The following is a 27,935-nucleotide window of genomic DNA, read 5'->3' on the forward strand; positions in this document are numbered from 1 at the left end:
CCTGAATTATGTTTGCACACCCCAGTTCAATTATATACTACCCCACCCCACACCACCCACCACCACCCCCCCCCCCCCCCCTCCAGCAGCCCAACAACCCCACCTCAGGTGAAGACTGGGTCTGGACTCCCCAAGGCACAGGACATTAAAATGGTTTAATATAAAGCTGCCTATAGTGCAAATGGAGAAATATTCGGAGATGTGTAGACTTCATATGGTTGCTATTTCTTTTTCTTCATTTTTCTCTGTTCTCCCATTGGTGTGCACCATTCCTTAACTGAGGTTGGCAGATAGGCAGCTTTCTCGCAGCCTTCTGCCAAATGTCTTTAGAAGCATCCACTAGAACATGAATGCGGATGGCCTGGGTTCACTCACTCTCTGAGACTTTTTCACTTCTTTACTGTTACGACCAAGTGAGAAAGGGGTCTTGGGTTCCCTCTCAGCCTTCACCTGGTCTTACAGTAACAGAGTTTACTTTTAACACACCATTTTTTTTTTAGCTCTCCCGTAGAGAATCCTTGTTCACTAACTTCCAGTTATAAAGCAAAGAAACTAACCAAACAGGTTTTCTTAGGTTTAAAGAAAAAAGATTGAACTTTATTAAACGTGAACTCTAATCCAGTTAACAGATACGCGACGCGCCCAGGCTAGCATGCATACATGTTACACACATGCAGATAGAGACAGAAAAGAGCAGAAGAAATAAAATGGAAAAGTTTGAGGCAATATCTGAAGTTGGTTTTGGTTACTGTTCTTTGAGCTCGCTGAAAAGTCCTTGATTGTAGGTAGGTCTTGCTTTTTGTTGGGGCCCAGCATTCCTCTTAAACCTTGTTCGATTTCGGAGACTTTTCTCTCTTGAAGTTCATGTGTCCTCAATGGGTCCAGAGGCTTGTGAGAAAGAGATGGGAGCAGACTGTAGAGGTCTTCTCACTCCAGGAGCAAACAGTCTTTCCGAGTTCAAAAACTCTGTGGCTAATTCAGAAAACCCTGGACCAGCCAGTTAGGCATGTGACCAGCGAGTTTAACCAGTCCTGGCTTTTGTGGACTGTATCACCTTAGCAGTTTCTGGAATGCTCTTCCTTACACCTTCAATGCCTGGAGATCAAAATCCATTCTGCGTTGAATGTGTTAAGGAATGGTCCTTTTGTCTCCATAAGCACTATCTGTTAGTATGAAAATGTTTCTCAGCTAAGTGTCTGGTAGACCTTGTAACATGCCTTCTCTTCTTCCCAGCAAGTTTAAAATCAATGTTCATATGACAAAATTAATATGCATCATTCTTGGCAGGTGGGGGCCTGCATGACTTTTACCCATGGCAGAGGACCTGGCCTCATTCAGCAGCTCACAGTGTATTGCAATCAAAAGTCACTTCATACAAAATCATGGGCTCAACATGATCTCCCATTACTCAGTGAAAAGTGGGGATAAACTAATAAAGAGGGTTTGGGAAAATTCAGGGAAGGGTAAATTCAGAAGCAGCAAGGGAAATGTCAAGGCTTTAGAGCAGAGCAGCCTTTTGGGTACAAATAAGCAGAGTGGGTTAGGAATGGACAGTATTAGGAATGGAGAGTAACAAAGGTAATAGGGTATTAGTGACTAAGATGATGTCAGGGAAATTCAGAAAAAAGACAAACCTAAGGCCTTATATCGGAATGCGTGAAGCAGTTGCAGCAAATTAGATGAATTAACAACACAGATAGAAAATAATAGGTTTGATCTAATAGGTTTGATCTAATAGCCATTGCGGAGACCTGGTTGCAAAATGACCAAGGTTGGAAACTAAATATTCCAGGACAGTTAACTTTTAGAAGAGATAGTCAATATGGAAAAGGAGGAAGGGCAGCCCTGATATAAAGGTTGGAATAAAGACAGTAGAGAGAAAGGATTTTAGCTCAGAAAATCAAGAAGTAGAATTAGCTTGGGAGGAACTAAGAAACAGCAAGGGGCAGAAAACACTGGTGGTTGTTGTTTATAGGCCCCCTAATAGTAGTTGTAGTGTAGGACAGAGTATAAATTAAGAGGTGTATGTAATAAGGGTAATACAGTAATCGGGGGATAATCTTCATATAGCCAAATTTGCAGTAATAGTGTGGAGGATGAATTTATGGAATGTATAGGAAAATAGGAGCAGGAGTATACCATTCAGCCCATCGCACCTGCTCCGCCATTCAATTAGATCATGGCTGATCATCTACGTCAACGCCACTTTCCCGTGCTATCCCCATATCCCTTGATGTGACTAGTATCCAGATTTCTATTGATTTCTGCCTTGAACATGCTCAATGATTGAACTTCCACAGCCCTCTAGGGTAGAGTATTCCAAAGATTCACCACCCTCTGAGTGAAGAAATTCCTTCTCATCTCAGTTATAAAGGGCCGATCCCTTATTCTGAGACTATGTCCCCTGGTTCTAGACTCACCAGATGGGAAGTATCCTATCTACATCTACTCTATCATGCCCTGTAAGAATTTTGTAAGTTTTAATGAGATTACCTCTCATTCTTCAAAACACGAGAGAATACAGGCCCAGTTTCCTCAATCCCTCCTCATAAGACGGTCCCGCCATCTCAGGGATTAGTCTGGTGAACCCGCCGTTGCACTCCCTTTATGGCAAGTATATCCTTCCTTAGATGAGGAAACCAAAACCGTACGCAGTACTCCAGGTGCATTCACACCAAGGCTCTGTACAATTGCAGCAAGACCTCTTTACTCCTGTACTCAAAACCCCTTGCAATGAAGGCCAACATACCATTTGCCTTCCTAATTGCTTGCTGCACCAGCATGCAAAATAGGTTTCTGGATCAGTATGTCAAGGAACCAACTAAAGAACAGGTTATTTTGGATCTAGTATTGTGCAATGAGAAAGGGTTAATTAATAACGTTGTACTAAAGGGACCTCCAAGGGAAGAGTGCCCATAATTGATAGAATTTTACATTGAGTTTGAAAGTGATTTAGTTAAATCCAAAACAAGGTTCTTAAACAAAGGAAACTACGTAGTTATGAGGGGCAAGTTGGCTAAGGTAGATTGAAAAACTACATTAAAAGATATGATGGTAGACAAGCAATGGCTACCATTTAAAGAATTAATATATAATTTACAAAAAAAAAGGTACAAAAACCCCACAGAAAAAGTGGTTCAACCATGGCTAACAAGAGGAGTTAAAGATAGTATTAGATCAAAGGAAGAGGCTTATAATGTAGCTAAAAGCAGTAGTAAGCATGAGGATTGGGAGGATTTTAGAACTTAGCAAAGGAGGACCAAGGAATTCATAAGGAAAGAGAAAAGAGCATATGGGATAGACTAGCAAGAGGTGTAAAAACTGATGTAAATAGGAACAGATTAGTGAAAGTAAACGTGGTCCCTTTAGAGGCAGAGACAGGTGTACTTATAATGGGAAATAAGAAAATGGCAGAGACATTAAGCAAATACATTGTATCAGACTTCATGGTAGAAGACACAAAAACACATTTCAGAAATAATGGGGAACCAAAGGTCTAGAGAGAATGAGGAACTTAAAGAAATCAGTATAAGTAAAGAAATAGTACTGCAGAAATTAATGGGACTGAACAGCAACTAATCCCCTGCACCCTGGTGTTTTAAAAGAGGTAGCTGCAGAGATGGTGGATGCATTTGTTTTAATCTTCCAGAACTCCTTAGATTCTAGAACATTTCCCAAGATTTGGAAGGTAGCAAACATAACCCTGCTAGTTAAGAAAGGAGGAAGAGAGAAAACAAGGCATTGACGTCCCCCACCCAGAGTACATTCTGTTCCTCGCCACCCTGATTGCTTCTTCTTAGTGGTGTTCAACATAGAGGGGAACTGATTCATCTGTTGAGGGAGAGTGGTAGGTGCTAATCAGCAGTAGGTTTCCTTGGCCATGTTTGGCCTGGTCCCATGAGTCTATGTTGAGGATTTCAGGGCCACTCCAGCCCCACTGTACACCACTGTGCTATCGCCTCTGGCGGATCTCTCCCGCAATGGGACAGGACATACCCAGGATAGTGATTAAGGATTTTTAAAAAAATTCTTTCATGGGATAACAGCATCGCTGGCAAGGCCAGCATTTGTTCCCCTCCTCTAATTACCCTTGAGAAGGTGGTGGTGAGCCACATTCTTGAACCGCTGCAGTCCATGTAGTGTAGGTACACCCACAGTGCAGTGAGGAAGGGAGTCAGGATTTTGACCCAGTGACAGAAATGACGATATATTTCTAAGTCAGGATGGTGTATGGCTTGGAGGGGAACTTGCAGGTGGTGGTGTTCCCACGCATCTGCAGCCCTCAACCTTCTAGGTGGTAGAGGTCACGGGTTTGGAAGGTTCTGTCGAAGGAGGCTTGGCGAGTTGCTGTAGTGCATCTTGTAGATGGTACACACTGCTGCCACTGTGTGTCAGTGGTGGAGGGAGTGAATGTTGAAGGTGGTAGATGGGGTGCCAATCAAGCAGGCTGCTCTGTCCTGGTTGGTGACGAGCTTCTTGAGTGTTGTTGGAGCTGCACCCATCCAGGCAAGTGGAGAGTATTCCATCACACTCCTGACTTGTGCCTTATAGATGGCGGACAGGCTTTGGGGAGTTAGGAGGTGAGCTACTCGCCACAGAATTCCCAGCTCTTGTAGCCCTGGTATTTATGTGGCTGATCCAGTTATATTTCTGGTCAATGGCAACCCCAGGGATGTTAATGTGGGGATTCCGTGTTGTTAATGCCACTGAATGTCAAGGGGAGAGGGTTAGATTATCTTTTGTTGGAGATGATCATGCCTGGCACCTGTGTGTCATGAATGTTACTTGCCACTTATCAGCCCAGGCCTGAATGTTGTCCAGGTGGACATGGACTGCTTCAGTATCTGAGGAGTCATGAATAGTACTGAACACTGTGCAATCATCAGCAAACATCCCCATTTCTGACCTTATGATGAAGGGAAGGTCATTGATGACGCTGCTGAAGATGGTTGGGCCTAGGACACTACCCTGAGGAACTTCTGCAGTGATGTCCTGGGGCTGAGATTTTTGGCCTGCAACAACCACAATTATCATCCTTTGTGCTAGGTATGACTTCAACTAGTGGAGAGTTTTCCCTCAATGCCCATTGACTTCAATTTCTATCTGGGAGTCTGGGACATTGGTTGTAAGATATTATTTGGTGAAAATAACGGTGTCGGGCTGTTGCTTAACAAGACTGTGGGACAGCTGTCTCAATTTTGGCACAAGTCGCTAGATGTTAGAGTGGAGGGCTTTGCATGGTCGACTGGGTAAGGTGGGCCTTTGTCATTTCCAGTGCCTAGGTCGATGCCAGATAGTCTCTAGCAGTTTGATACAGTTGAGTGGCTTGCTAAACCACTTTTATTGCAAAGGGACTGGAGTATAAGAGTAAAGAAATCTTAACACAATTGTACAGGACATTGATGAGGCCACACCTGGAGTACAGCCTGCAGTTTTGAAAAAGAAAGACTTGCATTTGTATGACCCCTTTCATGACCACCGGATATCCCAAAGTGCTTTACAGCCAGTGAAGTACTTTGGAAGTGTAGTTAGTGTTGCAATGTAGGAAACACTGCAGTCAACTTGCATACAGCAAGCTTCCACAAACAGCAATGAGTTAATGACCAGTTAATCTGTTTTTGTTGATTGAGGGATAAATATTAGCCAGGACAATGGGAATAACTCCCCAACTTTCTTCAAAATAATGCACTAGGATTGTTTACTTTTATCTGAGAGGGCAGATGAGGCCTGAGTTGAACATTGCATCTGAAAAACAGCACCTCCAACAGTGCAGCACTCCCACAGTACTGCACTGGAGTGCCAGCCTTGAGGTTTTGTGTTTAAGTCTGGAGTGGTACTCCAGACTTGTGATTCAGAGGTGAGAGTTCTACCAACTGAGCCACAGCTAACACTTTTTTGGTTCTGGTCCCCTTACCTAAGGAAGGACATACTTGCCTTAGAGTAAGTGCAATGAAAGTTCACAAGACTGGTTCCTGAGATGAGGGGATTGTCCTATTAGGATAGATTGAGTAGGCTTGGCTTATATTCCCTCGGGTTTAAAAGAATGAGAGGTGATCTAATTGAAACATCTAAAATTCTTAAGAAGCTTGACGGGGTAGATGCTGAGAAAATGTTTCCTCTGCTGGATAATCCAGAACACAGGGTCACAGTCTCAGAATAAGGGATTGGCCATTTCGGACCAAGATGAGGAGAAATGTCTTCACTCAAATGGTTGTGAATTTTTGGAATTCTCTATGTCAGAGAGCTGTGGATGCCCAGTCATTGAATATATTCAAGACATATGGGTACTAAGGGAATTAAGTGATGTTGGGATAGTGGGGTCAGGTGGAGTTGAGGTGGAATATCTTGCTGAATGGTGGAGCAGGCTCAAAGGGCCAAATGGCCTACTCCAGCTCCTATTTCCTATATTATGTAATAGTAAGATCGGATGTTAAAAAGGGTGTTAAAAAGGGCAATCAATCTGATCCCATCTGTGTCCCACTGGATGGGTTAGGTTGAAATTACCCACGTGTTGAAAATAGGTTAAAATTACCCACGTGTTGAAAATGGGACTAGAGTTCACCTTATTGAAGACTTTATATGGGAAAGGTTTGAACAGGGTTGTCCAACATACGGCCTGTGGTTCTGGCCAGCCAAAGGTTTCCATCTGGCCCGCAGGATGTACCCAGGACAGTTCCTCATCCTCCCCAGGGGTCCATGACTGGAGATGGGAAATTTCTCATTGCCTTCTTCTTGCAGAGCAGCCTTATTAAAAACTTTGTGTTGTCAGCTGACAGCTGCTGAAGCAGAAATGCGCTTCCCAACTTTAAGAGATTGGGGATTTTCTGAATTTTTTAAAAAGCTCACCGTAAAACCTCGAATCTGTCCAATGTTGGGAAGCGTTCCTGATTCAGCAGGTATCAGCTGTGAAACTCAGCGCACTGTTTTTAAACAAACTGACCAACCACAAAACTGCTGTTCTGAGCGCTCCCACTCAGTACAACTGTCAGAGAGTGAGAGAGAGAGGGGGGGAGGAAACAAAGAGAGAGATGGGGGACAGAGGGAGGGGGAACAAAGAGAGAGGGGGAAACAAAGAGAGAGGGGGGAACAAGAGAGAGAGGGGGAACAGAGAGGGAGAAACAGAGAGGGGGGGAACAGAAAGAGAGGGGGACAGAGAGAGAGGGGAACAGAGAGTGGGGGAGGAAACAGAGAGGGGGGAAATAGAGAGAGAGGGTGAACAGAGAGAGAGGGGGGACAGAGAGAGAAGGGGATGGTGGGGGAACACAGAGTGAGGACAACACAGAGAAGGGGGGAACAACACAGAGAGGGGGAACACAGGGAGAGAGAGAGACAGAGATAGAGAGAGACATCAAGATCACTCCTGACAGATGGATATCTATCCAGAATACTCTGCATAGCTACATCAAGTTTGCAGGCAGAGATTGACTACTTATGCAAGCAAAAACAATGCCAGATATGTCACTAATCAGTTTTCAATATAGTGACGAGAAAGTAAGTCAATGAATTAGACTTCTCATTTAAAGCTTCTTCACAAAAATGCACATTTGTTGTTTTTATCAGCAAAATAAATTTTACATGCCTTTACCTTTCGAAATTTGCTCACTGGCCCCCCAAAAATCGCAGCCCTCTGCCCGAAAAGGTCAGACAACCCTGGGTTAGAGTATCAGTGATGGGGATTCTGTTGCCTAATTTGGCAGGTCCTCCATCATGGGGGCAAAGAAGGGTAGCACTGCTTCTACGCCTGATCGTAAGGAGCATCTTACATTAGTGGCTGTAGTGATGTACTAAATCAAGGTTGTCCAACATATGGCCCACGGGCCAGGATCTGGCCCGCTAAAGGTTTCCATCTGGCCCGCGGCGGTTCGTCATCCACACCAGTGCTCCATGAGTGGAGGTGGGAAATTTCCCTTTGCCTTACTACAGAGCGGCTTTTTTAAAACCATTGTGCTGTCTGTTTCACAGCTGACAGCTGCTGAAGCAGGAATGCACTTCCCAACTTTGACAGATTCGGGATTTTCCGACTTTTTTTAAAAGCCTGCCGTAAAACCCCAAATCTGTCCGATGTTGGGAATCGTTCCTGATTCAGCAGGTATCAGCTGTGAAACTCAGCGCAATGTTGTTTAACAAACTGACAAACCACAAAGCTGCGATGCTGAGTGCTCCCACTCAGTGCAACTGCCAGAGAGAGGAAGAAAAAGAGAGGGGGGGAAAGAGAGAGGGGGAAAACCGAGAGGAGGGAACAGAGAGAGAGGGGTAAATAGAGAGAGAGAGGAGAATAGAGAGAGAGGGGGCAAACCAGAGAGAGAGGGAAGAGAGGGGGAAACAGAGAGAGAGGGGACAGAGAGAGAGGGGGAAACAAAGCGAGAAGGGACAGAGAGAGAGTGGGGGAAACAGAGAGAGGGGGGAAACAAAGGGTGGGGGCGAGATCAGAGAAAGAGGGGGAACAGAGAGAGAAAGGGGAAAGCAGAGAGGGGGGATCAGAGAGAGAGGGAGGGAGGGGAACAGAGAGAGAGGGGAAAACTGAAAGAGGGGGAACAGAGAGAGAAAGGGGAAAGCAGAGAGGGTGGATCAGAGAGAGAGGGAGGGAGGGGAACAGAGAGAGAGGGGAAAACTGAAAGAGGGGGAACAGAGAGGGGGATACACGGAGAGCGAAGATGACACAGAATGGGGGGAACACAGGGAGAGACAGAGAGATAGAGAGAGAGATCTCACTCCTGAAAGATGGACGTCTATCCAGAATACTTGCAGCACTACATCAAGTGTGCAGGCAAAGATTGACTACTTATACAAGCAAAAACAATGCCAGGTATGTCACTAAATCAGTTTTCAATATAGTAACTAGAAAGTAAGTCAATAAATTAGTCATCTCATTTAAAGCTTCTTCACAAAAATGCACATTTGTTGTGGTTTTTATTAGTAAGATAAACTTTTAATGCCTTTATCTTTCAAAATTTGCTCACTGGCCCTCTGGGCCAAGCAAAAAACATAATTCGCCCCTCCGCCCAAAAAGATTGGACAATAGAATAGAAACAGAAACAAATAGGAGGAGAGACAGGAACAGAGAAGGGGAAATAGAATGGGGCTGTTATGGGTGGAAGCACAAAATCAAGAGAGGTGAGGATCTTTCTGGTTGCTGTTGCTAAATAAACTGTCGTTTGTACCAGGCAGAGCCTGCAGTTGCTGGGCAAACTGCAGTCAGCCAACAGCATGCATATTTTAATAGGATGAATGCGATGCATGATTCCATGAAACAGAACTATTTTTATTCCTTCATGGGATGTAGGCGTCGCTGGCTAGGGCAGCATTTATTGCCCATCCCTAATTGCCCTTGAGAAGGTGGTGGTGAGCTGCCTTCTTGAAGCGCTGTAGTCCATGTGGGGTAGGTACACCCACAGTGCTGTTAGGAAGGGAGTTCCTGGATTTTGACCCAGCGACAGTGAAGAAACGGCGATACAGTTCCAAGTCAGGATGGTGTGTGGCTTGGAGGGGAACTCGTGGGTGGTGGTGTTGCCATGCATCAGCTGCCCTTGTCCTTCCTGGTGGTAGAGGTCATGAGTTTGGAAGGTGCTGTCGAAGGAGCCTTGATGCGCTGCTGCATTGCATCTTGTAGATGGTACACATGCTGCCACTGTGCGACGGTGGTGGAGGGAGTGAATGTTTGTGGATGAGGTGCCAATCAAGTGGGCTGCTTTGTGCTAGATGGTGTTGATCTTTTTGAGTGTTGTTGGAGCTACACCCATCCAGGCAAGTGGAGAGTATTCCATCACACTCCTGACTTGTGCCTTATAGATGGTGGACAGGCTTTGGGGAATCAAGAGGTGAGTTACTTGCCACAGGATTCCTAGTCTCTGCACCCTGCTCTTGTAGCCAGGGTATTTATATGGCTACTCCAGTTTAGTTTCTTGTCAACTCCCAGGATGTTGATAGTGGGGGATTCTGCGATGTTAATGCCATTGAATGTCAAGGGAAGATGGTTAGATTCTCTAAACATAGTGAGAGGAATTGCTAAGAGAAGTAACACCCAGATTGGTGTTTGCTCCTTTTGAAATGTTGATCCACAGATTTCTTCCTGTTGGTAACATAGTTTTGTTTCTCTCTATGGGCACTATTATGACTAGTTCAAGTCCAAGTCCTAAAGGAACGGTCTCACCTCTGAATCACAAGGTTCCAGGTTCAACTCCCATCACGGGTCGGCAACATGTCTGTACACGGACTTCAGCGTCTGTGGTAAAAAAAAATTGGAGATCCGTGACTGGTAATTTCAGAGATGAGAAATGTCCCACTGGCTTCTTCTTCCAGACCAGCTTGAAAAAAAATCACAATGTCAGTTTCACAGCTGGGAGCAGGACCAGTAGTTTCCGAACTTCAAACAGCTTCAAGGTTTTCCAATGGGTTTTTAAGAAAAAAGTTGGAACCCACCGGAAAATCCCGAATCTGTCTGAAGTTCGGAAACTGCTGTTCCTGCTCCCAGTACCTGTCAGCTGTGAAAATGACATTGCGATTTTTTAAAAAAGCATTTCTGCTCTCTGCAACTGTCAGAGAGAGAGAGAGAGAGAGTGGGGGGGGCAGAGAGAGAGGGCAGAAAGAGAGAGAGGGGGGTAGAGTAAGAGAGGAACAGAGAGAGGGGGCAGAGAGAAGGGAAAGAGAGAGAGAGAGAGACAGGGACAGAGAGAGAGACAGGGACAGAGAGAGAGAGGGGGGCAGAGAGAAAGGGGGGACAGAGGGAGAGAGGGGGGGTCAGAGAGAGAGAGGGGCAGAGAGAGAGTAGAGCAGAGAGAGAAAGGGACAGAGAGCGTGAGGGGGCAGAAGGAGAGAGGGAGGGGGGTGTTAAGTATTAGGCGGTTTTGCTGGATATTTTATACGTCTGATTTATTTCAGAGCAATCCAGATATGGCACTAGTTCTAAATCAACAACAGGTTTATTTACAGTACTTAAAAATATCTCAGCACTTAAAAGATTTCAGTCCAATTTTTTTCAGAACGCAGTCACTGTTTACTAGAACCTTCACCGTGTATCTAGTTTCAGTTTCATCAATTCTAGGCTTAAGTAATCAAACACAGTGAACAAGGGGCAGAGAGAGAGAGGGGGACAGAGAGGGAGGGACAGAGAGAGAGGCAGAGAGAGACGGGGGGGTCACAGAGAGGGAGAGAGAGGGTGCGAGGGGGCACAGAGAGAGACAGGGCAGAGAGAGAGAGATTGGCGGACGGGGGGGGGGAGCAGAGAGAGAGGGGCAGAAAGAGAGATGGGCAGAGAGAGAGAGAAAGGGGGCAGATTGAGTGAAAGAGGGGCAGGGAGAGAGGTGGGGACAGAAAGGGGGGCCAGAGAGAGAGAAAGGATAGAGAGAGTGGGGGGGATAGGGAGAGAGAGAGAAGGGGGCCAGAGAGTTGGGGACAGAAAGAGAGGGGGACAGAGAGAGTGTCACCACAGAGAGGGGGAGAAAACAGAGAGGGGACACACAGGGAGAGAGAGAGAGACAGAGAGAGAGAGAGAGGGGAGGGAGCGAGAGAGGGGAAGGAGATAGAGCGATCAAGATCACTCCTGACAGATGGACATCTATCCGGAATAGTCCACATTGCTTGTGCAAGCAAAAAGGTGCCAGGTATCTCACTAAATCAGTGAAGAGAAAGTAAGTCAATTAAATTAGTCTTCTCATTTCAAGCTTCTTCTCAAAAATATACATTTGTTGTTGTTTTGATTAACAGTAAGATACATTTTTAATGCCTTTATTCTTTCCGAAATTGTCTCACTGGCCCCCTATGTAAGACCAAAATTGTAATGTGGACCCCAAGCTAAAATATTGGACACCCCTGCTCCAAGCCTTTAACCATGTGTTTTAAAATGTCAACTCATTTTAAAATGGCTAAAGGGAATGCCTCCCTTTCTACGCTCTGGCACACATTACTTTCACTTGGGACACAAGCTCAGTGACATGTTGAAAGTTGCTGGACTTATATAAATGTCGCTATTCCACTGCTATCCATTTGGAATCACATTGTTCCAGAAGTTGTACTGAGGGGACGACAGGCAAGAAAATCCAAGGAATCTGCAGAGGTCAGCACTGTAAGTCCCTCGTGAATACAAGAGTGTGGTGTTTTGGGGCTGAGTGATATTAGCAAAAACAGGATGCTGCTGACCCATATACATTAGTTAATAAATACAATGTAATGGATAGCTTTAATAAAGCTTAATCAATGGTGAACTGTCTACGATTCCTGAACAAAAGCTATGCTGCATTTGCAGTTTTAAATATTATCAGGGAAGACAAAGTAAAAATTTATTATGTTTTATTGACCATGTTAGAAACAGTCATTAGCTGATTTTTTTTTTGCTGCGAATTGTATTAAAGGACAAGTTCTACAAGTATGTCAAAGATCAGTAACTGCAATGCGCATCATTTACTAGCCAGTTTAAGGGCGGATAACCTGAGTGACCAATGTCATTTGAAAGTTGTCTGCATCATATAATTACATTACCTTAAAAGTGCACCTTTGTTAACAGGTAATAGATTTGGCTTGGACATAAATTGGTTAGTCTGGAGTATGATAGCGACTAAGCATTTTGTAACTAAATAATACATGCAGTAACAGCGGCTGCATTTTTTGCAGAAAAGCTTTTTGTTAATTATCTTGCCAGAGCTGAATCGGATTCAAAGGAATAGACTGAGACAGATATAAGTGAACTTAAGAGAATCACTTTATTGGAGGAACTGAAGGGCGCTCTTTATTTGTAATTGTGTTTATCTAATATTGTCACTAGCTTTGGTGAGTAAATGGCATTTTGTCCATGAGAGCTTCTGTTATTTCTGTATTTTAGGACTTGGTTTAACAGCCTGTCGAGATGAACAAACTGGTCTTGACTACCTACTGTTAATTTCTCTGTCCCTTCCTGTCTCACTCTGTTTTTCTGTTTTACATGACTCTTCTGAAGTTCTGATGAAGGGTCACTGATCTGAAACCTTAACTCTGCTTTTCTGTCCACAGATGCTGCCAGACCTGCTGAGTATTTCCAGCCTCTCTTGTTTGTCTTCTGAAGTACTATCTGTTTCATCCTATAAAATTCTCTTGATTTGGTGATCACTGCCGTTTTGTTGGCTGCCCTGTCTTCAGACACATATTACAAGCAGGTAGAGAATTGTGCAACTCGGGTTAAATTGTCTTGTGACGATAGCTGAGTGAGAAATGGACCGGAATCTAACACCCGACCAAAGAGCGGAAAGGTGGTCGGTGGGGGGGTGGGGGTGTAAAATGCAGCAGAAAGCTCAGGGGGCCCTTCCCGACCTGATCCCACCTCTGCCACCAATTTACGCACTTATGGCCACTTAAGGTCCTCCGCCCGCCGTCACGGGGATTTTACCCATGGCTGGTCAGGTGGCCAAGGCCCGTGAGAGGTTTCCTGCCAAAAGCAGGCAGCTGTCTGACGGCCTAGGGCGGGGGTGGGGGGGGGGTGCCTCATGATCAGAACCCCGTGCCCAACGGACGGCTGCCCCTGCTGCACCAACAACACCCAACACGCCCACCATTCACCCAATCCACCACCCTTGCCTCACCGGGGCCCGACCAATCACCCCCAGCGAGGCAGCAAAAACTTACCTTCGTTCTGGAGTTCCCCAACATCTTCTTCATGAAGCTAGGCTGTAGTCCCAGCAGTGGCCATTGCTCCTGGTGGCGTAGCTGGGACTAAGAGCTGCCGGCCCGATGATTGGCTGGCTGCTCCATTAGGCAGGAATTCCTGCCTCAAGCGGGTGGAAGCCCTGCCTCAGAACATTTAAAGGCCGGGGAACCGCAAAATGCGGGTGGGATTCCTGGGCTAGTCAGAAGCGGGTTCACCATCGACCTTTCAGTCGGTGGCCGGCTCACGTCTGCCGAGGGAAAAATCCCAGCCATGATTCGCCTTCCTATTTCTGATTTTGCTACTGTCTCACCTCAGTAACCTCAATAACAATCCTCTCTTGAGTTTCATGGTTTATTGGATGAATTTTCACTCCTGATATATTGTGAATCTACAGAGGTCATCTGATAAAGTTCATCTACTACCCTGTGACATGGTGTATTTATTTATTTTAGAGATACAGCACTGAAACAGGCCCTTCGGCCCACCGAGTCTGTGCCGACCAACAACCACCCATTTATATCAATCCTACTGTAATCCCATATTCCCTACCACCTACCTACACTAGGGGCAATTTACAGCAGCCAATTTACCTATCAACCTGCAAGTCTTTGGCTGTGGGAGGAAACCAGAGCACCCGGCGAAAACCCTTGCGATCACAGGGAGAACTTGCAAACTCCGCACAGGCAGTACCCAGAATCGAACCCGGGTCCCTGGAGCTGTGAGGCTGAGGTGCTAACCACTGCGCCACTGTGTAGCTAGCTGTATTCTGTCAACAAAAGTAATTTACATTGGCATCGCAGAGTATTTTGCTTGCTATCTAGCTAATACAGTTGTGCTGCTTTCCATTGATGTTTGTATGCTTAGCTACTTTATTTATAGGGAGAAATGCGTTTTAAATCAGACTGTGTTTTGATGGCATTAGATTGGCTATACGCTTTATATACAGATTAATTGCCCACATGTCTGTGGCTGAGTCAATAATTTTGTCAAATATCCATGGTGAAACATGTCAGTGCCTATCCCTGAGTCCCAGTCCAGGGCTTGAACACCAAAAATAAAGGCTGACACTCCAGTGCAGTACTGAGGAAGTGCTGCACTCTCATAGGCACAACCTTTCAGATGAGACATTAAACTGAGGCCCAATCTCCCTCTTGAGTGCATATAAAAGATCCCATGGCACTATTTTGAAAAAGAGAAGTGGAGTTATCCCTGATGTGCTGGCCAGTATTTATCCCTCAATCTACATCACAAAAACAGATTATCTGTTCATTATCACATTGCTGTTTGTGAGAGTTTGCTGTGTGCAAATTGGCTGCCGCCTTTCTTACGTTACAACACTGACTACACTTCAAAAGTACTTCATTGGCTGTGAAGTGCTTTGAGACATCTGGTGGTCTGAAAGGTGCTATATAAATGCAAGTTTCCCTTTTAAAGGCAGTGATACATTGATTGACCATATACATAAGATGCTAGATTTCACAGGTTAAACTCACCTATGCCTTAATTGAGTCACACAGAGTATAGCATCCCAGGTTTAATTCCAAGTCTCCTTTTGTTAGCTCACTCTTTTGAAGCAGAAACAAAGATGCTGCAGTTGACCACAGTGTCCCTGGGGAGTGGGAGATGGTGGCGTAGTGGTAATATCACTGAACTAGTAATCCAGAGGTAGCCTGGCGATGTGAGTTTAAATCCCACCACAGCAGCTGGTGGAATTTAAATTCAATCAATTAATACATTCATTTAATTATTTTAAAAATCTGGAACCGAAAGCTCGGGCTGAATTTTATTAGCACACCATCGCTGAGCCCTCGCAATATTTCACGCGGGGGCTCATTTAAATGGAGGTGCAGACTGGCTGCCCCCAATGACGTAAAGAGTTTTTTAAAGAGTTGTCACTACACATTTTTTTTTTAAATTAAAAGCTGGAGGCCCTTTGCCAACCCCCACAATGCTTTTTTATAGTCTGATATGAATAAAATGTATTTCAGTCCCAACACAAACTTTCTCCCCCAACCTCATCAAATTTGCCTTTCAACCCCTTCCCACCATCCCCACAGCCAATAAGAGTTGTTTTTCCCACTCCGATGCACATGCATCCCCAGGTCCCTCTGTTCCTGCACACTCTTTAGAACTGTGCCGTTAAGTCTATATTGCCTCACCCTTTCCCTTCTGCCAAAATGCATCACCTCACACTTATCTGTATTAAATTCCATCTGCCACTTGACTGCCCATTCCGCTAGCCTATTGCAGTCCTGTTGCAGGCAGTTCATATCATCCTTAACTCTGAATAAAGGCCACAGAGTGTGCACTGCCCCAGAACTGATTGTGTAAGGAATAGCGGAGTAGAAATTCGTCCAGGGCAGTATCGCAAAGCAGGCGGTATTGAATCGACTGCACATGATACTACCCATCTGATACTCAGTTCCATTGAATTCAGTAGATAATGAATATCTAGGGGGCCGTATTATAGGCGGCCCATGTGATAATGCCTACTTAACACTGCTACCCATGACAAATTTCCACCCCAGCATCTTTAAGATGGCAGAGGGAAAATCTGAGGGATTTTTTTTATTCAACCCAAATGGTAATTTCCTGTCCATGGAGCAACCCTCCCTCACCTGACCTCATGAAACATGCTGAGTAATTCCATCTCGGTGGGATTGTACTGCTTCATTGACCTATCAGTGCACCTCTGCAATGGAGCTTATGGATTGAAAATTGTATGTTTTCTCCATTTATGGCTCAGAAGGTTCACCCAGTGATGGCTGATCTGCACAGACATTATTCAATCCCCCAGACTGTGTTGCACCACAATAAGGGCATAATGATTGGCCTCAGTGTCACTGGGTTAGGAGTGCAGAGTCAGCCAGGTTCCAATATCTGGAATCTGTATGTATGGACGTCAGGTGATGAAAAGTTCAGGCTGTGCTGTGATGTCCCCATAGTCGAATTGCTTGCTGGCATTCAGTGCCTTGGATCACACACTTCAAAAACAGCTACATTCGAGTGAGGAAACAGAGGACAAACTGTGCCTTGGAACGTTAATTCAGCAATGAGTTAATGGGGGGGTGTAGAAAAGAGGAAAAGACGTAATAGCAAATCACTGTTGGGTGTTGTTTGATGACACCCCAGAGAGGATGCTATTGTTTGACACTACCTGGAATATCTATCTAGCTCTTTTTCTTTCGATCTCTTCATCTCTATCTCCCACTCTCTCACTGTGGCCAGAATTTTACCAGCACACTGTGGATCCCATCGCCGGGACCAAATGTGAGTCCCAAGTCCACATGGGTGAATGGCGGGACCATGGAAGGGATTTTACCGGCGGCAGACAATTAAGATAGCACCGATAGAGTGGCCGTTGCTAAGGCTGCAAGGAGAAGGAGAGGGAGGCTGCATGTTGAGGCACCCTCAAACGGCTGGTGAGAATCTTTTTGCTGCTGAGGCTGCATGTCAATCATGCAGGCCCCGGTGATCAGAGGGGTAGAAAGTGGAGCTCCATGGAAGGAAGGGCCCCGCCCCCCCCCCCAGGAAAACACTGACAGGCAGCCTCAATGTACCTGCCAATCTCCCCACTTGGCAGGGGGCTGTTCTGACGCCAGTAAAATGCCGGCGTGGGCATAAAATGGCTGTTAATAGGCCAGTTAAGTAGCTAAATTGGCTGGGCAGTCGGGTTGCTGCTGTTGCTGTCTCTCAAAATATCCAGTGACGTCAGGCTTCCCTCCCAATACCTTCTGTCACTATTTTACCAGCCCTCCTGCCTCCCAGCCCATCCCCGGAGGGCTGGTAAAATCCTGGCCTCTGACTCTCTATGTATCTCTCTATCTCACTGTTGATCTGACTCTGTCTTTATCTCTGTCCCTCTCTAGGGCCATAATTTTATGCCACCCCAGCGAGCTGGATGGTGGCGGGTGGGGGGGCGTGGCGTAAAATGGAGCAGGAGGCTCCGGGAGGCCTCACTTTACGTCGGCCGGCGGGGAGTGGGGGAGGGGCCAAGAAATGGGACGCCCGCCCCAGGCCAATCAAGTGGCTACTTAAGGGCCTTCGCCCACCTCCACGGGGATTTTACCCGTGGCAAGTGGGCGTCTGGGAGACATGAAAGGCCGCCCAGTGAAATGGGCACAGAGTGCCCGATTGAGGGCCGCCCCCGCTTCCCCAACCATCCCCAGGACCCGAGACGTCCCCCCGCCCCCCCACTTCCCCCCCAATCAGTCGCTGGGGCGCGACCGATTAGCCCAGCAAGGCGATCCTAACTTACCTGTTCTCCCGGCTCCATGTCCCCATCTGGGCTGCCGTCCCAGCAGTGGCCACCACTCCCGGTGGCGCTGCTAGGAATTAGAGCTGCCGGCCCGATGATTGGTCGGCAGCTCAACGAAGCGGGACTTCCTCCCTCAAGTGGCTGGAAGTCCTGCCTCAGAACAATTAAAGCCCGGGGACCCGTAAAATGCGGGATGGATCCCCAGGCTGGGTGGAAGCGGGTTCGCCACCGACTTTTACGTCGGTGTGCAGCTCCTGTCTGCCCGACGTAAAATGCAGCCCTATATCTCCGTCTGTCTGTCTGTTTGTCTCTGTCTCTCTCTATCTCTTCGTCTGTCTCTATCTCTCTCTCTCTATCTCCCCATCAGTGTGTCTGTCTGTCTCTGCGACTCTATCACTACTTTGGAAGAGTGAGAAGATTTGTTTACTTCTGCCTTTTCCCCTGAACACTGTTGACGACTTGCTGCAGTCAGTGTGCACCAGCACCAGGCGTTCCCCCAGCAGCCTGATTAAATGACAAATATCAGTCATGTGGGCATCCCAGCTATGGCCAGTTGTAGCACCCCTACTACCACCTCGGCAGATTAACTAACCCAGATCCTGGCACCTTACAATCTATATAGTTCCATTGCATAATAAAATGAAAAGCAAAATACTGCAGATTCTGAAAGGTTCTGACAAAAGGTTATTGACCTGAAACATTATCCCTCCCTTCCTGTCCCCATGGATGCCGCCAAACCTGCTGAATGTTGCTTGCATTTTCTGTTTTTAGTTTAGTTGCAATCTGGTTTTACTAGGACAGCCATCAGGGAGTCTCTCTTTTCACTGACCTGTAATTTAAATAGCTTTCCTTTCTATTTTCTTTTTATTCAATCATGGGATGTGGTCATCGCTGGCCAGGCCAGCATTTATTGCCCATCCCTAATTGCCCTTGAGAAGGTGATGGTGAGCTGCCTTCTTGAACCGCTGCAGTCCATTTGGGGTAGGTTTACCCACAGTGCTGTTAGGAAGGGAGTTCCAGGATTTTGACCCAGCAACAGTGAAGGAACAGCAATATAGTTCCAAGTCAGGATGGTGTGTGGCTTGGAGGGGAACTTGCAGTTGGTGGTGTTCCCATGCATTTGATGCCCTTGTCCTTCTAGTTGGTAGAGGTCACGGGTTTGGAAGGTGCTGTCTAAGGAGCCTTGGTGCGTTGCTGCAGTGCGTCTTGTAGATGGTACAGACTGCTGCCACTGTGCGTCGGTGGTGGAGGGAGTGAATGTTTGTAGATGGGGTGCCAATCAAGCGGGCTGCTTTGTCCTGGATGGTGTCGAGCTTCTTGAGTGTTGTTGGAGCTGCACCCATCCAGGCAAGTGGAGAGTATTCCATCACACTCCTGACTTGTGCCTTGTAGATGGTGGACAGGCTTTGGGGAGTCAGGAGGTGAGTTACTCGCCTCAGGATTCCTAGCCTCTGACCTGCTCTTGTAGCCATGTATTTATATGGCTACTCCAGTTCAGTTTCTGGTCAATGGTAGCCCCTACGATGTTGACAATGGGGGATTCAGCGATGGTAATGCCATTGAATGTCAAGGGGCGATGGCTCGATTCTCTCTTGTTGGAGATGGTCATTGCCTGGCACTTGTGTAGCGCGAATGTTACTTGCCACTTATCAGCCCAAGCATGGATATTGTCCAAGTCTTGCTGCATTTCTACACGGACTGCTTCAGTATTTGAGGAGTCACGAATGGTGCTGAACATTGTGCAATCATCAGCGAACATCCCCACTTCTGACCTTATGATTGAAGGAAGGTCATTGATGAAGCAGCTGAAGATGGTTGGGCCGAGGACACTACCCTGAGGAACTCCTGCAGTGATGTCCTGGAGCTGAGATGATTGACCTCCAACAACCACAACCATCTTCCCTTGCGCTAGGTATGACACCAACCAGCGGAGGGTTTTCCCCCTGATTCCAATTGACCTCAGTTTTGCTAGGGCTGCTTGATGCCATACTCAGTCAAATGCTGCCTTGATGTCAAGGGCAGTCACTCTCACCTCACCTCTTGATTTCGGCTCTTTTGTCCATGTTTGAACCAAGGCTGTAATGAGGTCAGGAGCTGAATGGCCCTGGCGGAACCCAAACTGAGTGTCACTGAGCAGGTTATTGCTAAGCAAGTGCCGCTTGGTGACACTGTTGATGACACCTTCCATCACTTTACTGATGATTGAGAGTAGGCTGCTGTGGCGGTAATTGGCCAGGTTGGACCTGTCCTGCTTTTTGTGTACAGGACATACCTGGGCAATTTTCCACATTGCAGGGTAGATGCCAGCATTGTAGCTGTATTGGAACAGCTTGGCTAGGGGCATGGCAAGTTCTGGAGCACAAGTCTTCAGTACTATTGCCAGAATATTGTCAGGGCCCATAGCTTTTGCAGTATCCAGTGCCTTCAGTCGTTTCTTGATATCACACGGAGTGAATCGAATGAGCTGAAGTCTGGCATCTGTGATGCTGGGGACTTCAGGAGGAGGCCGAGATGGATCATCAACTCAGCACTTCTGGCTGAAGATTGTTGCAAATGCTTCAGCCTTTTCTTTCGCACTGATGTGCTGGGCTCCCCCATCATTGAGGATGGGGTTATTTGTGGAGCCACCTCCTCCAGTTAGTTGTTTAATTGTTCACCACCATTCACGGCTGGACATGGCAGGACTGCAGAGCTTAGATCTGATCCGTTGGTTATGGGATCGCTTAGCTCTGTCTATCGCATGCTGCTTATGCAGTTTGGCATGCAGATAGTCCTGTGTTGTAGCTTCACCAGGTTGACACCTCATTTTGAGGTATGCCTGTTGCTGCTCCTGGCATGCCCTCCTGCACTCTTCAATGAACCAGGGTTGGTCTCCTGTCTTGATGGTAATGGTAGAGTGGGGGATATGCTGGGCCATCCGGTTACAGATTGGCCTTTGTGGGCCACATAGATGCATAATTAGGGAGACCAGGCTGATGGTCCTTTTTTTTATTCACTCGTTGGATGTGGGTGTCACTGGCTAGGCCAACATTTATTGCCCATCCCTAATTGCCCTTGAGAAGGTGGTGGTGAGCTATTAATTTGCATGTGTCATGAGCTGTGGCTGCTTGGTGCTCTGATTTTAAAAAAGAAAAGTTAGAACTTTCTAGAGCACCTTTAACAACCTCAGGATGTCTCAATGAAATACACTTGAATACACTGTTGTAATGTAGGAAACCTGGTGGCCAATTTGTGCACAGCAAGATCACACAAACAACAATGATAAATGACCAGATAATCTGTTTTAACTGTTGGTTGAAGGATAACTTTAGGATTTATCCACCAATAAGGTAAACCTCCAGGTCCAGAAAATTCAAACAGGGAAAACCAGCAAAAAAATGTATCATTACGAGTAGAAACAGAGTTACCCGATCTCCCCAGGTTCAGGGGCTGCAGTCTGATCACCCTCAGCACATCTGTACTCAAGGCCCATTATCCCTTCGCTATCTGTGAATTACCTGGAATGAAAGAACGCTGTCAAAAACTGGTCGTTATCCCAATGATGTTCCGCCTCAAGTAGTTCTATATTTAATTTGAACTGATTGCGAATTATATTTCTTTCCTCAGTGCTGGGAGTATGGAATCCCTCTCTGCCGGGAGCTGGCCAGTCAGTACGAAGTCTTCTATGATTACCACAGTCTCAGCTGGATCCGGGTATGTAATGCAGAGCCGTTCACTCGGCCACAGGCTGCTCAGAACCGTTCCCTCTGAACAAAATGAATCTTGTTCAAGTATTTATTGAAACAAAAAATGATTTTGCCCACCTCTACTGCAGAGATATGACTGTACCCTCACTCATAAGAAGCTGTGACCTTAGCAAATTCCATTTTGTGCGTGTTATGGTATATTACTGTAGGTATTTTGCTCAGTAAAATATATTGGATATCTGTAGTGACAGTGAAGGGTCAGCAAAACACACACAAGTTTTTGTTTTATTTCCAAAATATACTTTATTCATAAAAATCTGTAAAAATTACATTGCCAAACAGTTTCCAAACAGCACCAAAAAATACAAACATTGCAAGGGAGATCAGTTTCATTCAATACTGTCATGAGTTTCTTCCCAACCCTTCCGTTTCACAATTGTCATGTCAATTACAGTTTTACATTTACAGCAATTGAGAATATTAACGATACAATTCGAGGGGTTTCCCATGGATCCAGCCCCTCAGTCCAGCTTGGTGGGGGAACCTTACACACAAGTGATTCACAACAAAAGTACACAGAGCAATGTTATCACAAAGACATTGAGAGTGGCATAGTATGTTGGTACTCATAGCACACCATTTCACAGTATGGTACAGCATTGGTCTGTGCCAACTTTGGTCTTGCCACTGCTCGATGGTGCTGTGGGGACCTTGGGCAGTTCTCCACCAGGCAGGGGCAAAATCTCTGAGTGGAGTCACAGTGAGTGAGACTCACTCCCAGCAGAGAACCTGCGACAGTGACTTCCCTTCTGAAGGAACCAGATACAACTCCCATTATAGCTGTATCAGTCAAAACACTCCCCCTTCCCCTCCCCACCACACCCCCTTTCTCCCCACACCCCCTTTCTCCCCACACCCCCTTTCTCCCCACACCCCCTTTCTCCCCACACCCCCTTTCTCCCCACACCCCCTTTCTCCCCACACCCCCTTTCTCCCCACACCCCCTTTCTCCCCACACCCCCTTCCCCCCTCACACCCCTTCCCCACACACCCCTTTCCCCCCACACCCCTTCCCCCCCAGCCCCTTCCCCCCTCTCACCCCTTTCCCCTTGCACCCCCTTCTCCCCACCCCCTCGCACCCCCTTCCCTCCACCCCCTCCCCCTCACACCTCCTTCCCCCTCCCCCCTTGCACCCCTCTGCATCCCCTTCCCCCCTGCACCCCCTTCACCCTGCAGCCCCTCCCCCTCGTGCCCCCTCCCCCTCGCACCCCCCCTTGCAACCACTTCCCTCTTCCCATTGCACCCCCTTCTCCCCTCCTCCCTCGCAACCCCCACTCCCCCTTGCCCCCCCCGCATTCCCTTTCCCCCATTCCCTCCCCCCTCGCACCCCCTCCCCCCTTCCCTCTCCCTCCATGAAATTGCAAAGGTTACTTGTTAGGGATAGGAGCTCACAGCCCCACTGCCTTGTGGGTGTCTCAGGAGAGACCAAGGCTAAGGGAGTAAACCCTAACAGAAAATGCTGAGCGGAACCCCTAAGGCGGTCATGTGTCACCTTTGGCATGTTTCCGGCTGTTCCTGCAGCCATACCGGTGCCAAACGTCGTGCTCTGCATTCCTTTGGACCCCACTAGGAAGGCCGACAGGGGGTTTTGATGCTTGGGCAACTCACAAACTCCTTACATCCGCCCAGGCATGCGCCATGGAGAGGTCACTCCATAGTCGCCTCACAGCGACCAAAACAACACGGAAGGCAGCAGTTATGGGTTATAAGTCCAGCTCAATTGGCGTAGAGATTGGGCGCCTCGGGTTGCCTTTGTCTGTGGGAGAGGTCGTCACATCTCACAGCTACCGCCCGCCTCAAACCAGGCAGCCCCTGGTCAGAAAGGTTCTGTCCTGCCACAGTCCACCTGCTTCAATGGGTGCTTGGAGCTCAGGGTCATTGCCCGACAAGTGGACTGTAATACCGCACCAAACAGCACGACAAAAAAAGGAAAGAAGGTACCAGCCCTTCGTTTTGCAAGCTGGAACGTCAGAACTATGTGTCCTGGCCTGTCGGAAGACCTTACACACATCAACAACTCTTGGAAGACCGCCATCGTTAACAACGAGCTCAGTAGACTCAATGTGGACATTGCAGCACTTCAGGAGACACGCCTCCCTGGGAGCGGATCTCTAAGAGAGCAAGACTACACCTTCTGCTGGCAGGGTAGGGATCCTGAAGAACCAAGACAGCATGGAGTGGGCTTCGCCATCAGAAACTCTTTGCTCAGCATGATAGAGCCACCTTCAAATGGCTCAGAACGCATACTGTCCATCCAACTGCTCACCGCCTCTGGTCCAGTACACCTACTCAGCATCTATGCTCCAACACTCTGCTCCCCACCTGAAGTTAAAGACCAGTTCTACGAGGAACTCCATAATATCATTAGTAGCATTCCTAATACCGAACATTTGTTCCTGCTGGGGGACTTCGACGCCAGGGTTGGGGCCGACCATGACTCATAGCCTTCCTGCCTTGGGCGCAATGGCATTGGAAGAATGAATGAGAATGGACAGAGACTGCTGGAGTTGTGTACCTATCACAACCTCTGCATCACCAACTCGTTCTTTCATACTAAACCCTGTCACCAGGTTTCATAGAGACACTCAAGATCACATTGTTGGCACCAGCTGGACCTCATAGTCACAAGGCAGGCCTCTATAAACAGTATCCAAATCACACGCAGCTTCCACAGTGCAGACTGCGACACCAACTACTCCCTGGTGTGCAGCAAAGTCAGACTCAAACCAAAGAAGCTGCATCACTCCAAGCAGAAGGGCCGCCCACACATCAACACTAACAGAATTTCTTGTCCACAGCTGTTACATAAGTTTCTAAATTCACTTGAAAAAGCCCTTCAAAACACTCCTACAGGGGATGCAGAGACCAAGTGGGTCCACATCAGAGACGCCATCCATGACTCAGCAATGACCACCTTTGGCAAACGTGAGAAGCAGAGTGCGACTGGTTTCAAACTCACTTTGAAGAGCTGGAACCTGTCATAGCCGCTAAGCGCACTGCACTGTTGAAATACAAGAAAGCCCCCAGCGAGCTAACATGCGTAGCACTTAAAGTAGCCAGAAGCGCTGCACAAAGAACAGCCAGGCGCTGTGCAAATGACTGCTGGCAACACCTATGCAGTCGTATTCAGCTGGCCTCCGACACCGGAAACATCAGAGGAATGTATGATGGCATTCAGAGAGCTTTTGGGCCGACCATCAAGAAGATCCCCCCCCGCCCCCCCACCATCAAGTCTAAATCAGGGGAAACGATCACTCACCAACGCAAGCAAATGGACCGCTGGGTGGAGCACTACCGAGAACTGTACTCCAGGGAAAATGTTGTCACTGATACCACCCTCAATGTAGCCCAATCTCTGCCTGTCATGGATGAGCTGGACGAACAGCCAACAAAAACGGAACTCAGTAATGCCATTGATTCTCTAGCCAGTGGAAAAGCCCCTGGTAAGGATGGCATTACCCCTGAAATAATCAAGAGTGCCAAGCCTGCTATACTCTCAGCACTCCATGAACTGCTTTGCCTGTGCTGGGATGAGGGAGCAGTACCACAGGACATGCGCGATGCCAATATCATCACCCTCCATAAGAACAAGGGTGACCGCAGTGACTGCAACAACTACCACGGAATCTCCCTGCTCAGCATAGTGGGGAAAGTCTTCGCTCGAGTCGTTTTAAACAGACTCCAGAAGCTGGCTGAAGATGTATACCATGAGGCATGGTGCGGCTTTCGAGCAGAGAGATACACCATTGACATGCTGTTCTCCCTTCGCCAGCTACAGGAGAAATGCCGTGAATAACAGATGCCCCTCTACGTTGCTTTCATAGATCTCACCAAAGCCTTGGACCTCATCAACAGACGTGGTCTCTTCAGACTACTAGAAAAGATCGGATGTCCACCAAAGCTACAAAGTATCATCACCTCATTCCATGACAATATGAAAGGCACAATTCAGCATAGATGTGCCTCATCAGACTCCTTTCCTATCCTGAGAGGCGTGAAACAGGGCTGTGTTCTCGCACCTACACTGTTTGGAATCTTCTTCTCACTGCTGCTCTCACATGCGTTCAAGTCTTCAGAAGAAGGAATTTTCCTCCACACAAGATCAGATGGCAGGTTGTTCAACCTTGCCCATCTTAGAGCGAAGACCAAAGTACGGAAGGTCCTCATCAGGGAACTCCTGTTTGCTGACAATGCTGCATTGACATCCCACACAGATGAGTGCCTGCAGAGACTCATCAACAGGATTGCGGCTGCCTGCCACAAATTTGGCCTAACCGTCAGCCTCAAGAAAACGAACATCATGGGACAGGACGTCAGAAATGCTCCATCCATCAATATCGGCAACCACGCTCTGGAAGTGGTTCAAGAGTTCACCTACCTAGGCTCACCAGCGACCTGTCTCTCGATGCAGAAATCAACAAGCGCATGGGAAAGGCATCTGCTGCTATGTCCAGACTGGCCAAGAGGGTGTGGGAAAATGGCACACTGACACGGAACACAAAAGTCCGAGTGTCTCAAGCCTGTGTCCTCAATACCTTGCTCTATGGTAGCGAGGCCTGGACAACGTATGTCAGCCAAGAGCGACGTCTCAACTCATTCCATCTTCGCTGCCTCTGGAGAATCCTTGGCATCAGGTGGCAGGACCGTATCTCCAACACAGAAGTCCTCGAGGCGGCCAACATCCCCAGCATATACGCCCTACTGAGCCAGCGCCGCTTGAGATGGCTTGGCCATGTGAGCCACATGGATGATGGCAGGATCCCCAAAGACACATTGTACAGCAAACTCGTCACTGGTATCAGACCCACCAGCCGTCCATGTCTCCGCTTTAAAGACGTCTGCAAACGCGACATAAAGTCCTGTAACATTGACCACAAGTCGTGGGAGTCAGTTGCCAGTGATCGCCAGAGCTGGCGGACAGCCATAAAGGCGGGGCTAAAGAGTGGCGAGTCGAAGAGACTTAGCAATTGGCAGGAAAAAAGACAGAAGTGCAAGGAGAGAGCCAACTGTGTAACAGCCCCGACAACCAATTTTATCTGCAGCACCTGTGGAAGAGTCTGTCACTCTAGAATTGGCCTTTATAGCCACTCCAGGCGCTGCTCTACAAACCACTGACCACCTCTAGGTGCTTACCCATTGTCTCTCGAGACAAGGAGGCCAAAGAAAGTCAAAACACTGACCACTGTGGAACTGAACCCTATTGATCAGGAAGATCCCAAATTCAATCTTCTTCCTGCTTTGGTTCAGTAACCTTCAATACCATAACCTAACAAAAATCAATAAAGCTCAGTCTTTAATTTTCAATTGATCTAGCCTTTTGGCGAGAGAGTCTTAGTAAATTTCAATCCTATTAATCCAGGCCATGGTAATGCAATCAAAAACTGTTCCATTAAGTTTGTGAGTCGGTTAATGTTCCTGAACAGGGCAGCCATCGCCTGAAGTTCAAAAACTGTCAGCAGCTTCTTGGGGAGAGAGTTCCAGATTTCCACCACCCATTGTGTGACGAAGTGCCTTCTGAAAATATCCCTGAACAGCCAAGCTCTAATTTTAAGGTTATGTTCCCTTGTTCTGGACTCTCCCACTACAGGAAATAGTTTATCTCCATCTAACTTATCAAATCCTTTAATCATCTTAAACACCTCAATTAGATCACCCCTTAATTTTCTACGCTCAAGGGAATGCAAGCCTCGCCTATGCAACCTGCCCAGGTCAAGAAGGGTGACTGGATAATGACCAGGAGCAGCAGCTCTGCTTGTTTATTTTCTTTCTCCCTCTCTAACCTCGGGGCACTGGGGACAGTCCTGCTGCCTCAGCTGCCATCCTGGATAACATCCAATAACAGCGCACATGAGGACTGGAACCCTCCCTGGTCTGAATGGATCAGTACTGCACTGAGCAAGGGATTGATGACTTGAATGCAATATAATTTAGAAGTATAAGCCTTTCATGTACTTGACACACCTTGCCTATACCTGCACTGTCATCAAGGGCCTTTACAGAATCAAGAGAACAGAGTGTTTGTTGTGTAGGCCCCTGAACCCAGTCACTGTGATTTTGATTTGTGACTGAAACTGTTCTCTCACATCTAATGTTCTCGGGAAAAACAGCCAGTCAGAAGTGCTGTTTCCATCCAAAGGGAGAGTGCATTTAAGGGGTGATTCTCGGACGCTGTTCTCCCAACAGGCAGTCACATTCAGAAATAGAGCCATAATGCTTTAACTACGATTCTCTTACCTGCACTCCCTGTGAGTATAGCAAACCACCAAGAGTATAGCATGGCAGGTTTACCCCCATATAGTAGCATAGAAACAGTCTGTAT

General features: G+C 47.2%; 1 protein-coding gene across 1 annotated transcript in view; it reads left to right on the plus strand.

Moving 5' to 3' along the window:
* Positions 1 to 27,935, plus strand: part of dock3 (dedicator of cytokinesis 3) — a 1,369,418-nt gene that overhangs the window by 1,262,813 nt on the left and 78,670 nt on the right. Inside the window, exon 39 of the mRNA XM_068052296.1 lies at positions 21,477 to 21,563. Coding sequence (XP_067908397.1) covers positions 21,477 to 21,563 — 87 coding nt within the window. The remainder of the gene's footprint in view (positions 1 to 21,476; positions 21,564 to 27,935) is intronic.

The sequence above is a fragment of the Heterodontus francisci genome, chromosome 19 (assembly GCF_036365525.1).
Source record: "Heterodontus francisci isolate sHetFra1 chromosome 19, sHetFra1.hap1, whole genome shotgun sequence".
NCBI lineage: Eukaryota > Metazoa > Chordata > Chondrichthyes > Heterodontiformes > Heterodontidae > Heterodontus > Heterodontus francisci.